Source organism: Phocoena phocoena, chromosome 12 (genome assembly GCF_963924675.1).
Source record: "Phocoena phocoena chromosome 12, mPhoPho1.1, whole genome shotgun sequence".
NCBI lineage: Eukaryota > Metazoa > Chordata > Mammalia > Artiodactyla > Phocoenidae > Phocoena > Phocoena phocoena.
In genome coordinates, this window is record NC_089230.1 from 67,055,146 (window position 1) to 67,069,546 (window position 14,401).

The window sequence follows — 14,401 nt, forward strand, 5'->3', positions numbered from 1 at the left end:
AAATGATTTAATGATTTCATCAGGGCATCAACTGTCTTAGGAGAACCGGAGACTCTGAGCTGCCCTCTTGAAAAATTTGGCTTTCCTGGATTAGCAGGAGTGCGGCAAGATTCTGTAGAAGGCTCTTTCTTTTGTTTGCTTCATCAAGAGAGATTTAATGGCTTTAAATACATATTTAAAAAGAAAGCCTTAAAGGCTTTCAACATGCGAATCCCAGGAACCAGGTGCAATGCCATCAGATGCCTCAAAATACCCCAAGATGCAGGGCTGCAGTCTGTATTTAATTGCCTGTCCTATTCAGGACTGCAATTATTCTGCCTGTACAGGTCTCTTTTTTTTTTTTTTTTTTTTTTTGTGGTACACAGGCCTCTCACTGTTGTGGCCTCTCCCGTTGCGGAGCACAGGCTCCGGACGCGCAGGCTCAGCGGCCATGGCTCGCAGGCCCAACTGCTCCACAGCATGTGGGATCTTCCCGGACCGGGGCACGAACCCGCGTCCCCTGCATCGGCAGGCGGACTCTCAACCACTGCGCCACCAGGGAAGCCTTCACCTGCTTTTTTTAATGATCAGGTTTACTTTTTAAAAAATTTTTTTGGCTGCGTTGGGTCTTTGTTGCTGCGTGGGCTTTCTCTAGTTGTGGCGAGCGGGGGCTACTCTCTGTCGCGGAGTGCGGGCTCCTCATTGCGGGGGCTTCTCTTGTTGCAGAGCGCGGTCTCTAGGCATGCTGGCTTCAGTAGTTACAGCACGTGGGCTCAGTAGTTGCAGTGTGTGGGCTCAGTAGTTGTGGCACACGGGCTTAGTTGCTCTGCGACATCTGGGATCTTCCTGGAGCAGAGCTCGCACCCGTGTCCCCTGCATTGGCAGGTGGATTCTTAACCACTGTGCCATCAGGGAAGTCCCTCACTTGCTATTTGTGTTCCTAATAAAAGGAGTGATGGTGATCAACAATTTTATTATGACAAGTAGTTTTCTAACTTCTGTTCATTAGGAAGCTTTTCAATCTTTCTTCTTTTACCTCCTTTCAGTGAATCCTGTAAATTAGTGGCCTGAGACAACAGACCCATTTTTTAGTGTCTATGTATGTTTTGGTTCTTTACCTAGGAGATTGGGAGCCAGCTTTTCCCTTCCCCTTCTCCCTTTTCAGTTTCAGGCCATAATGTAATTGACTTTAGCTTTAATGCCATTAAATAGGAATAGGTCTAGTGTCCAGCCGAGTTCCAAAGTAGTTTCACCATCTGGTACCTTCCATGTGGTACCTTGGGTGAATATTTCTTATCTGTAAATTAAGGACAATAATATTACTTAATGGGAATATTTTGAAGGTCATATTATTTGGGAAGACCTCCTTCCTTATTCATGTCTTTTTTTCCCAATATTAGTTGGAAAATTTTGGCAAAAGACAAATCTCATATTTCATGATGCTACAAAATATCTCTGAACGTTAAGAGTCTTTTTAGAAAGGAAGGGTTAGCAAAAATAGAATAAGCATTCCATAGTCATTATACTATAATTTCTTCCAGTCTTCAGGCAGTCCTGAAGGGAGGAAGGCCTGAGAGTCATCATCTCTTGCACGTCAACTCATTCTGGTCACACTCTTGTACAGCATAGTTCATATTTACGTCACTGTGGTATTTCCCAGGGTTTAGAGTAAGTAGAAAATTTGGCTTCCGTTTTTTTTTTTGCGGTACGCGGGCCTCTTACTGCTGTGGCCTCTCCCGCTGCGGAGCACAGGCTCCAGACGCGCAGGCCCAGCAGCCATGGCTCACGGGCCCAGCTGCTCCGCGGCACGCGGGATTCTCCCGGACCGGGGCACGAACCCGCGTCCCCTGGATCGGCAGGCGAACTCCCAACCACTGCGTCACCAGGGAAGCCGCTGGCTTCTGTTTTTTCCTGAAGTTTCTCTCAAAAATATGCCTGGCCATATACTGTATAACTTCCTCCCTTTTTTCTTTCATTCATTTCATAAACTTCAGCACCTATCATGTATGTGGCAACCTGCCATGGTTACATACAACAGCAAAAACCAAGAGTAGCCCAGAGACAAATCCTCACATTCTTGAGAACGCCCTCCTGGGGAGAAGTCACAGAGCCTGAGCTCCAGGCCAGAGTGATCAAGGCGGTAGCTAATTCACTGAGTAGATCCTATACCGAGTGTCTCAAAGGCTTTCAGTGTTTAGTGTCTTTCTATTTTTATTTAATTTCTGAAAGGATCCACACACACGACTTTCAATTTTTTTTTTTTTTTTTTTTTTTGCGGTACGCAGGCCTCTCACTGTTGTGGTCCCTCCCGTTGTGGAGCACAGGCTCCGGACGCGCAGGCCCAGCGGCCATGGCTCACAGGCCCAGCCGCTCCGCGGCATGTGGGATCTTCCCGGACCGGGGCACGAACCCGTGTCACCTGCATCGGCAGGTGGACTCTCAACCACTGTGCCACCAGGGAAGCCCACGACTTTTAAAATTTAAAAATTTCTAAGATATTTTTCAACATATTCTTTATTTGAAAGCTCACAGTATTGAAATGATAACAGAAAAAAAGAGAAGCAATAAAGATTTTTCCTGTTCTGTTCAATCAAACTTTATCAATACTGTACATTTCTGAAATGACAGTGAATTTGAATGTCTTAAACCTGTACGTGACTCTTATCTACCTTGGGGTGGAGCATAATTGAGGATTTGGCTTTTATTGATTTTGTGTGTGTGTGGATTTGTTCCTTTTTTTCTCAAGAATGGTCAAATTCTCAAATATCCTAGGGTAGGCTCCAATCTCCTGCTGGTGTTCCCCCCCTCAGGATCTCTCTTTTGTGGGGGGAAGGCAGAGAACCATCAGGTATCTCCGTTTTTTCTTGATCTCAGGCACAGAGGGGCCTTTGGCTTAGCGACGGTACTGCCTGAACCCCTGGATCCCCAAGGCGTACACCGTCAGCAGACAGCCCAAAGGATGTCCTGATGGTCTGGGCTGACCTTGGGACTGGCTTCTAGGGCCCCATATATAGCCCTCTGCACTTTGAATCAGGCCAGCTCAACACTTCCCCAGGCTGGTGGTTTGTTCTGGGATAACTGAAAGTCTGAAAACCACTCTAAAAGAGCCTACCTCCCAGGTACTTCTTTCCTTAAACAGAATGGATGAAGATGGACTAGGAAAATTACTCCTAGAAAAATGTCCTCTGATAAGAGCGAGTAGAGCCTGCTTGTGCTGGATATACTGTTTGCCCCTACCCCTGCCCCCTGGAACCCACTGCCCTCCCTACCCAATATCTGAGTCCTGGACTAGGTTGCAGTCTCCCTAGCCCTTTGGCGTCCAGTTGGATTTGGCCAAGGGGAACCTCTTTCAGGAGAAAGAAGGGACTTCCCTGGCGGTCTAGTGGTTAGGACTCTGTGCTTCCACTGCAGGGGGCCTGGGTTCAATCCCTGGTGGGGGAACTAAGATCCTGGAAGCCAGGAAGCACGGCCAAAAAGAGAAGAATGGAGGGTGGGAGGCAAGAGAGGTCAGTGTGTTCCTTCCCACTGCTGTCTCTTGGACAGGAGGTGGCCCTGGCAGTGGCTGTCACCAGCTATAGCTCCTGTTTTGAGCCCCCTGTCCAGGACTCTATTTCCCTTCCTTTACACCAACTAGTTTAGGGGAGATAACCTCTTCCCACTGTTGTTAATCCCTGTGTCGATCCCTAAACTCTGCCCACACCCTAGTAAATTGTCCCTTTTACTTTATAAAGCCTTTTGAATTAAAATCTTTGCATGTGCCATCTATTTTTCTCCCGGGAAGGACCTTGACTGATACAGCCATACATGTTGTACTGCCTCCACCTGGGAAATCCCAAAACCTTTCCGAGATTGGAAGCAGCCACCTCCTAGGAGGTGTCCGTGTCCACCTTCAACACCTACAGCTACTACAAAATCCAGGACCGGAGTCATGATTTGCTAGGCTGGGATTTCTTCCAGGGCATGAACACTGTTCTGAGCCTACGTGGAGGCCCGCACCCTCACCCCTTAGCCCAGCCCCCTGGCATAGGGTAGGTTCTCCATCCAAATTCCCTACCTAGGCAGCACCCTGGGGCCCCAAGAGCCTCCAGCCTGAGCTGCTTTCCTCCCCCATACCACCTGCGGAGCTGCTGGCACCTGTAGAATCTGGATTATCCTGCTGGCCAGCTGGTTTATTTCTCATTGCGCTTGACAGAAGGAAGTTCATCCACGTGATTTTTTGCAGTATCCAGAAAGGGCGGGTACGGTATGTCCTGTGGTGAAAAGCTTGTGGAGGAATGCCGGTTTTAATCTCACCCTCACACTGCCGCTAGTCCTGTCTCCCCGTCCACCGCCCCTCTCTCCCCCCCAAGAGCCTTGAAACGTTTTATTTTGAGATGTGGGATTTGGGATTACAGTCTGTTCAACAGTGAGACAGGAGGAGGTGGCTATGAATAGCCCCTTGGTGTGTTACACACCTGAGACCTTTGCCCAAACGCCGCAGAGGAATTATTATTCAGGCTAGGCAGCCACGAGGCATGTTATTTTTTCAGGAACATTTACAGCTGGGTAGGCCTGATTAGCGAATGCGTCTGTTTTCTTGGTGGGAAGTACTTTGAACCACAAACGCGCACTAAAAGGCAATTGCTATGGAGACTGCGCCGCCTGTGCGGCGCATTTCTCTAGAGTTTTCTTCTCTGGGCGCTTCAGCATCCACGGGGTGTTCTAGGCACGCCGCTCGGAGAGGGGGCCTGGGCGCAGCAGTGTCCGGGGCGGGGGCAGCCCACTTGGGACTGGAACCCTCGGCCGGGACCGAAAGCTGGAGAAGGCCGCCCTAGGTGGTGTGTGTGTGTCGTGGGAAGGCGGGGAGAGGTTCTCCGGGTGCGCGGTACCCCAGCTCGCCCGCCTGTGCGGGGACCACGTGCAGGAGGGGTGCTTGGGGGCCCAGGGCGAGCAGCCGCGGTGGGTGACTGCGCCGCGTCCCGGGTCCCCGGGTACCGGGCGAGTGTCTGTGTGCGCTTCTGGGTGGGTGGAGGGGCCCGCGCCGGCCTGCTCCCGGTTGAGTGTGTGTGCGCGGCCGCGGCCCAGCGCCCCAGCGCCCCAGCGAGCGGTGCTCCCGGGAAAGCGCGCGCGCGCCCGTGCGGTGTGTGTGTGTGTGTGTGTGTGTGTGTGTGTGAGAGAGTGTATGACAGTGTGTGTCAGGTGACTTGGGTCACGCAGTCTCTCTCTCCCTCCTCTGGGGAGGAACTGCCGCGCTCTGGCTGACTCCTCCGCCGGCGGGCGGGCGGGCGGGGCAGGGGGGGCTCCGGGCGCGCTGCGAACGGCGGGACCCAGACCAGGACGCCGACCGCTGCGAGGGACGCGCGGCCCCCGCCTCAGCCCGCGAACCTCGGGACAAAACCCCAATTCAGAAATAGGTTGCGAGCGGCAGGCCGGGAGGTTTGGCGCCCCCCACCAGAGACCCCCGTCGCCCCGGGGACGGCCGGCCGTGGGCGCGATGAGCCAGGTGCTGGGGAAGCCTCAGCCGGAGGAGGAGGACGACGACGAGGAGGATGAGCTGGTGGGGCTAGCGGGCTACGGGGACGGGCCCGACTCCTCGGACGCCGAGCCGGACAGCGGGACGGAGGAGGGAGGTGAGCACCGGCTCCCCCGCTCGGCCCCGCGCCCCGAGCGTCCTCGGCCCGCACCCCCGCCGGGCCCGGCGCGCGGGCAGCTGACTTGGAGGGGATCCAGGCAAGCGGAGTTAGGGGGTGGGAGTGGGGAGGGGCGCCAGAGGAGCCGCGGCGAGATGCAAAATGGGGGAGCCCGGGTGCAGGCAGCGGAGCGGGGGCCGGGATCGGTGGAGAGGGCGGAGAGGAAGCGTCTGGGCAGGAGGAACGCGCGCTCTCTGCCAGTTCCAGGGCCAGTACCTCCCCCACGCCTCACCCCGAGCTCTCCGCAGGGTCCGGGGGTTTGGGAGGGGAGGGGACCGCCCGGCGCGCCCTGGGATCTCTCCCTGCATGCTGTTGTCGGAGCCGGGGTCAGATGTCGTGGCTAAAAAAGGCAGCCGGCGGCAGCGTGACTGGCAGGGTCGTCGGCAGCTGCGGGTGTCAGTCTTGCCCCGTGTCGCCGCGGGAGGGGTCCCGGGGCCGCCCAGGTCGGCGGAGGGATGCACCCAGGTGATAAAGGAGTCGCCGTGTGGCCGCGGGTATCCAGAGATCCAGGCAAATAAGGTTGTTAGGACACCTTATCTCTGCTCAGCGTCACCACCTGGGCATGGCAGCGCCTGCCCTGGAGTGAGCGCGGGGCGGGGGAATACGGAGCCACTCAGAAGCAAACTCTGTTTCCTGCTCAAGAAGCAGGATTTAGCAATTGTTCAGCCAGCGGGGGCTTCCTGCGTTTAATTCTTAAGGACTAAAGGAGTTGAGAGCTTTTTAGGATTCCAGAAAGGTTCATCTTTTTTGTTTCCCTCCAAATCGAGGAAAAAGTCCTTTATTGTAAGGTCTTTTGGAAAGGTCAAGTAGAATGAGGCTGGTAAACATAACATCTAGGTGGAACTGTCAGCATCCTAAAGAAGGAACTAACTTTTAAAATGTTCACTTGGCAGAAATTGCATGAGGGATAAAAAGTACTTTCGTGACTGTTGATTTTGAAGAACTTTTATTGAAAATTCACTGGACTTGTTTTAAATTCTCCATACAAACAAAGCCTTTCTCGGGGGGGGGGGGTGAGTTTTCATTATTTTACGTATGGTGAATGCTACTTTCAATAATCAGAAGGGGAAGATTGTTAACTAAACCTTGAGCCTGATAGATGAGAAAGGAGCTTTCCAAGTCGCCCTTTTTCATAGTGTCTGGTCCCCAGGGAGCATTTGTACTAATTCCCTATTTGCTTAAACTCGTGTGTGCATCTGTGCGCCTCTCTCTTCTGCGCTCCCCAAAACTGGTCCCACAGTCGAGCAGGTGGCCACATTTTTGTAGATGAAGGCTTTCAACCCTTTTGTTGGAGTCTCTAGGGCTACCTTTGGTGGTTACATTGTTCAGTCGCTTCATTATTATTCAAATTGCGTTTGTTAGCCCCTCCTAGATTCTTCGGAGGCTCCGAAGAGATTCAGAATGGGGATGTATTTGCAAGGTATTTGAAACCGAAGACACACAACAGGGTGCAATTGTGATCCTCTTTGAAAAAAAGGAAAAGAAATAAGAGACCGTATATGGGAAGAAAAACCCTGTAATTTGATATTGTCCTGGGGGCCAGAGACTGGGTTCCAGGAAAAGCACGGGACCTGTTTGTTTATTCTGCAGTTCTTTAAGGGGGCACTTTAAAATTTTGATTTGGGGCCTTGAAGTGAAATTAACGCTTTGGCTGAGGGGCGGGGATTTCCTGAACAAAGGGCTTCCCCAGATCTGGGTGTAGGATGCTCCCCAGTGCTCCTAACCCTGAGCAAACCCGCCTGTAACTGATGCTTATGATTACTTTAGTAATAAAATCCTCCCTCGTGAGTTCTTGGTATCAAACTGAAATCTTGCTATAAAAGCCCTGAGTATATTTGTGTGGTAAGAAGAGCAAACATTACTGAAGCCTGGCCTTTCTCCACCTGGGCCTGCTGTGGATACGGTCTATTCTCTGAAGATTTCCTCCATTATCTTGGGCTGCTGTTCTTTCCATGTGTTGCTGGCTTTGATTTTGGGGTTTAGGCCTGAATGTAGAATCTCTACCAGAACATTCGCTTTCTAGAGTAGCAGATAGGCCCCTCAGTCAGCAGTTCTAGCAAGGACTGTCCCTGACACCTGTCATGCCAGCTGATATGGTCCTGGGGAGTCAGGATGGGGGTGGAGGCTGGGAGTTGTGACTTCTGTTCCTGTGGCCTTCTGTTCCTGAGACAGCAAGGTGCCACCAAATGGTCATCCCGATTTCTAATGGGCCCTGGGCACGTGTTGCCTTATAACCCTGTGTTATTTGGGGTAAATTTTACATTTACCTACTCTCAAACTCAAGACGTGGAAAGTAGCGGGTGGGGAGGACTTATTTCCTCTGAGAAGAGATGTATATGGTGCACTTTGAACCATGAGCAAAGCATTTCTCTAATGAATTCCAAACCATCCTAATGGACTTGGTTTAGTGCCTGAGCTTCTCGGAGACCTGGGGCTTTTTCCATGAGGTTCAGAAATCTACCCTGGTGGGTGGGATGCAGGCCTGACCAGCATTGCTGTGCAAAAGAATGCGATTGAAGGTGGGTAGTGTGATTTTTTACTTCCCATAGTCTTACAAGGAACCTCTGATCTTATTTGTAAACCGAGTGCCTTGTACCTTTTACCACATTGTGTTAAGGTTGAAAATGTAGTGCAGCTAAAGTGAGCCTTGAACTGTACTTCTTTGGCTTACGTTCCAAATTTTATTCATGAATTCCAGGCGTGTTCTTGAGCACTTTAGTTCTGTTAAGGACAGATTTGGGCACTTCTCAACCCTCCCTTTCAGGGTCGTTAATCAGAGATAAGATGAATCTCATCTTCAACCCCCATGGTCCAGATAAAACTCCAGAGAGAGGAGACAATAATTAAACCATTAAAAACAATTGCACCGAAAATACTGATTATTTTTGGACACATGGACTTTTAAGTCTTTATTAAATTACAGTTCTTTAAAAACTGTAGTAACAAGGAAACCAATTAAAAGATCCTATTTAGGGGCTTCCCTTGGTGGCGCAGTGGTTGAGAATCTGCCTGCCAATGCAGGGGACACGGGTTCGAGCCCTGGTCTGGGAAGATCCCATATGCCGCGGAGCAACTAGGCCCGTGAGCCACAACTACTGAGCCTGCGCGTCTGGAGCCTGTGCTCCGCAACAAGAGAGGCCGCGATAGTGAGAGGCCCGCGCACCGCGATGAAGAGTGGCCTCCACTTGCCGCAACTAGAGAAAGCCCTCGCACAGAAACGAAGACCCAACACAGCCAGTAATAAATAAATAAAATTAAAAAAAAAAAAAAACAAAAAAACTCTAAAACTCATTGCTCATCAGCTGCGGCCTTCAGACAAAAAAAAAAAAAAAAAAATCCTATTTAGTCAGAAAGTGAAATTATTTTTTCCTGAAGTCCCTCCCAATTTTTAAAAAGTTTTAAAATTAATTAATTTTGGGCTGCATTGGGTCTTTGTTGCTGCACGCGGACTTTCTCTAGTTGCCACGAGCGGGGACTACTCTTCCTTGTGGTGCACGCACGGGCTTCTCATTGTGGTGGCTTCTCCTGTTGCGGAGCACAGGCTCTAGGCGCGCGGGCTTCAGTAGTTGTGGCACGTGGGCTCTAGAGAACAGACTCTGTAGTTGTGGTGCACGGGCTTAGTTGCTCCGCGGCATGTGGGATCTTCCCGGACCAGGGCTCAAACCCATGTCCCCTGCATTGGCAGGCAGATGCTTAAGCACTGCGCCACCAGGGAAGCGCCCCCCCACCCAACTCCCTGCCAATTTTTAAGGGAAATTTGGCTAAGACAGCTGCTCTGCCACAGTCCAGCTAAGTGCGGTCTTGTTTTCGTAGCAGCCTGTGCACTCTCTCAGGGTCTGAGGAAGTGACAGTTAGGTGGTCCCTGGAGGCACAGAAAATCCAGGGTCAGCAGGTGATCAATCCTTCCCTGGTGGCTGTTAAAGGCAGTGAATCTGGCGATTCACTTCTAATCATTAGTGTCATCTTTTTTTTCTTAAAATAATTTTAAAAATTATTAGTGAAGTTACCTTCTCATTGTTTCTTGAGGGTAAGTAGAGAGAAGTGTTCTTCTGATATCGAATCTGTGGCTCAGAGATGCCAGGGGACTTTCCTGCAGCCACAACATGGGCTAGAACTGAGCAAGGTTTAGGAGAGGGTCAAGTACATGGAAATGTAAGCTCCTTCCCTTGTAACTGTACCTTGTCCAAAAAGAGTTGGGTTGACTGCAACCCTGGCTATAGCCAATCTCTTGGGTTTCCTTCTGGTCCTGAAAATACAGAGATATATGTGTTGGAATAGATGGAAACACAGAATAGTTAAAAATGATGTGACCAAGGTCACGCCTGAGGCCCAAAGCTTATTCAGATACATATGGTTAGAGAGCATATTTTTATATCAGATGTTTGTAAACATGTTTCAGTGATTCCTGGTATCATAGAATCTTGATTCTCTACTTCTATAAGAAATATCTCCCATTTTAATATTAGAACAGACCTGGGGTAGTCTAATGGAACAAAGAGGCAGAATCAGCAGGTTCTGGAGTTCTGGATAAGGTGCTGTGCCTGAGGGCTCACCTGCTTTGTTCAGTCCCCCCAGCTCGCATCACTGTTGGTGGTATGATTTTACTTCCTATCACAATCACTTCTGTCCTGCTCATTTTTCTTACTTCTCTACTTCCTTTATTCTTGTATTCCTTACCTTTTTTTAAAGGCAACTTTTCAATTCTCTTTTAAAGAGGGCTTTAAAGCTGTCCTGCGACAGTGGCTTTCCCTGGTTCTGCTGTAACGTGCAAGACAGATGGGTTTTTCACTCCTGGCCTAACGCGCCCGGAGAGCTGGTGAACTTTCTCCTCTTGAGGATCTCTGGGGAAGACTCCAGCTCTGTTTCTCAGTGTGTAAAATCGAGGGCGACATAGAGCCAACCTTGATCACACTCAGAGTGATCGTTTGGAGGAAAAAAAGAAAAAGCTCACAAGAACACTTTTCCCTTCTTGCAGAAACAAATCAGAACACATTAGAAACGTGGTTTTTTTTTTTTTTTTTTTTTTTTTGGCTGTGCCGCACGTCTTATGGGATCTTAGTTCCCAGACCAGGGATTGAACCTGGGCCACAGCAGTGAGAGTGCTGGGTCCTAACCACTGGACTGCCGGGGAATTCCCAGAAATGTTATTGGATGCTTATGTAAAGGAAATATTCACATATAGAATCATGTTCTTTAGTTACCTGCCAGTGTGATGTGAGAGGATTTCACAGAAAAAGATTAGGTCTTCACATATAAATAAAAATCATCTTCAAAAACCTTTGTGCCGGGCTTCCCTGGTGGCTAAGTGGTTGAGAGTCCGCCTGCCGATGCAGGCGACGTGGGTTCGTGCCCCGGTCCGGGAAGATCCCACATGCCGTGGAGCGGCTGGGTCCGTGAGCCATGGCCGCTGAGCCTGCGCGTCCGGAGCCTGTGCTCCGCAACAGGAGAGGCCACAACAGTGAGAGGCCCGCGTACCACACACACACACAAAAAAACCTTTGTGCCTTTGAAAATACACGTTCTGATTGCATTAAATTTTCCTTTCTAAGTAGTTCGTTAATCAAACGGACAGTGAATCTTCATGATTTTTGCATATTCTCTTATTAACAGTATTAGTATTCATATATTTAATTGCCACTTGGGTTGGAATTTCTTACTGGACTCCTGGCTCTTGAATGTGTAAGTAGTTCCATTGATCAGAAATGTAAAGGGCTACAGATAATGATGCAAATAGAACCAAACCAGGGGCCTCTTCCTGAAACCGTTAAGTATGTAGAACCTTAAGCCTTTGTGGACCCCACAGAATACTAATAGCAAAGACATTCTAACTTTCCCTTAAGGCTGAGTGAGCCTCTCACTGTGGTCACATTCCAAAAAAGACCTTCTCGTTACCTAGGCTTGGGCTGGGGAAAAAAAGAAAAAAAGAAGCAGGGTGTGTGTGTGTGTGTGTGTGTGTGTGTGTGTGTGTGTGTGTGTACACGCTGACAGCCTGATAGATGAGGAAATAAAGGCTCATGGGCTCTGGGACATGTGTGGGCATTTACACAGCTGGTAAGTGGCCAAGCTGGGATTTGAACCCCAGCCTGGCACTAACACAGTACTTTTTCAACCATTCCATTTGCTACCACATTATCCTAATTCTTTTGTTAAATCTTTGTTTTATTTTCCAGTTTGGGATCTGTTCAAAGGCGTCTCATCTCTTGGAGAGCTTTCCTAAATTATAATAGCTCTCAATTGTCTGATACATCAGAATTGATGAAATGCATTTCATACAATACCTTGTTCTCCCCAGGAAGCCAGGGCCAAGCCTGTCAGAACTGCAATTCCCCTTTTCCTGATTTCTGTTTCCTTCTTTGTTGTGAACATTCCCAGCCCACAGATCAGTCAGGTGTGGCCCCCAGGCAGCCCTGTCCCCAAGTCACGGATCCATCTCTCTCCCTTCCTTCTGTCGTTTTTGACAGGGCTCTGCCATTTCTGGGTTAAGTCATTAGCCTGCAGGTGTTAAAGGCTGACAACAGTGGCTCAGTTAAGTAACCCCTCCCCATGATCCTGCTCCTTGGGTGACTGAGTTTCCCTGGGCTTCCTGGCAGTCTAGTTACAAAACTGAGCTATCTGGGAAATTTGGGTACGAACAGGATCCAGTGGAAGATATAGGTAAGGTGTGTTCGGTGCCCTGACCACAGTGGATAAGCTTCACCTGGGCATAAAGCTTATCCTCTTGATACCTAAATGCTGGGCTGGGCCAAAGTCAGGTGTGGAGTTTCTTTTTTAAAACTTCAGCTAATGTAACTTCACATTCTGCTCAATCACTTTCATTTGATCATCCCAACCAGCGAACATCTATTGAGTGTTTATCGTGGTAAACACCGAGGCCTCAGTTTTCACATCTGTGCAGGATAAATGTTATCAATTTGGGGATTAGAGATGACACTGTGTGCTATGCAGGTGCTTAGTAAATGGTAACGGCTGGTGATAAGCGGTTGGAGCGGGTTGGTTTGAGCCATTTCTTGGTGGCCAAGGCCAAAACCTCTCCAGTGTGCCCTCACCCTCAGCCAACAAGATCAGGGGAAAAAAGGACCAATGGGGCACGGACTGCCTCAGCAAACTGCATTGCCGCTTCGTATTCATATTGCCTTCTGAGGCCCCAGATCTTTTCCTCACCTGAGCCAAGGCCGACAGGCACCCCAGACTCAACAGCTTCAAATCTGTGTTCAGCCTTTTTACCTTTGTGAACTTCACGAACAGGCCCTTATTCACTTGATCTTCCAGGTCAGGAACTTGGGGTTTCTTTCTCCTTTGTCCCCTATGTTCAGAGGATCACCAAGTACTACTGAGTGGATTTGAGCTTCTTATGAATCCATTCCATCTGCCCATTTCCACATGCTTCTCATATGTGTTTCTAGAACAACCTAATTATTGTCAGGGAGGAAGAACTCTTAGGTTCTGAGTTGGAGTCCTGCAAATTAAACTGACAAATGACATGAACAAGGGAAAAGTAGGTTTAATTAAGTACTAATGCATAAGAGTTCACAAAAAATTCTACTTAAGGAGGCAGTTAGAATTTGGGGCTTATATACCATTTTAACAGAGGATGAGGAGGGGTAGAGGGGTACTTCTGGGAGAAAAAAATGACTTCAAAGGGAATGCGGGAAGGGGCACTTATGGAAAAACAGATCACTGGAAAGATAAATGGGCCCATAGGAGAAAAGGTGGAAGATAACGATAGTTTGTTGACAGTGTCTGTTTGGGTGTAGGGCTGACTTCTCTGTCTCCAAGTAGAGAAGATGAGAGTTGCTCCTGGGGAGGACATTTTTGACAACTGAGTTCTTTCGCGAGGGTCTGCTCCAGGCAAATAAGGGACTTCAGGAACTCCAGTGCCTTTAGCTCAAAAAAAGTTTTATTCCATAGTGGCTTACTGGTGTCTGTACACTGACCCCCTCTAAGGAAGTCTGTTTCTGGAGTGAGCTTCCTGATCATGTTAGTCTCCCCTTAAAATCCTTAGTGATTTCCTCATGGCTTGCAGAGTAAAATCCAAACTTGCATCTCATTCATGAGCTAGCCTGTTATCTCTCTATCAATTAATTTATTCAATGATATTTATTGGGTTCACACCACATGCTACAATGTATTTTGTTTTTTTTTTTTTGCGGTTCGCGGGCCTCTCACTGTTGTGGCCTCTCTCGTTGCAGAGCACAGGCTCCTGTCGCGCAGGCTCAGCGCCCATGGCTCACGGGCCCAGCCGCTCCGCGGCATGTGGGGTCTTCCCGGTCCAGGGCACAAATCTGTGTCCCCTGCATCAGCAGGGGGACTCTCAACCACTGCGCCACCAGGGAAGCCCGCTACAATGTATTTTGCCTGTGTATATGTGAGAGACAATAAACAAGTAAACAAACAAGATAAACAATATAAAGTAAAAAGATAGTTTTGTATAGTGAAGTACTATGAAGAAGACACAGGGATATTAGGAAGTGACGGGACCCCAATGAGGTGAGAGGAGGTAAAATTGCCCCTGGGCTGAGTGGGAGGAGGAGCCAGGGGAGGCCTGGGAAAAGCTTGCTGGACGGAGGGAGGAGCGAGTTGAGGCCCTAAGGTGAGGAAGCAGAAGGCCAGTGTGGCTGCAGGGTAGGGAAGTGGTGGGGAGGATGAACCAGGCATGGGATGAGAGGGTAGCCCACTTAGGGCCTTTTGGGCTAAGAAGGTATTTGGATTTTATTCAAAATGCTGTGGGAAGCCGCTGGAGAGTGTGCAGGCTT

At 49.3% G+C, this 14,401-nt stretch overlaps 1 protein-coding gene across 1 annotated transcript in view; it reads left to right on the forward strand.

The window, feature by feature from the left end:
* Positions 1-5,073: 5,073 nt before the first annotated feature.
* RRAGD (Ras related GTP binding D) overlaps positions 5,074-14,401 on the forward strand; it is a 36,330-nt gene continuing 27,002 nt past the window's right edge. Inside the window, exon 1 of the mRNA XM_065888728.1 lies at positions 5,074-5,588. Coding sequence (XP_065744800.1) covers positions 5,453-5,588 — 136 coding nt within the window. The 5' untranslated portion in view covers positions 5,074-5,452. The remainder of the gene's footprint in view (positions 5,589-14,401) is intronic.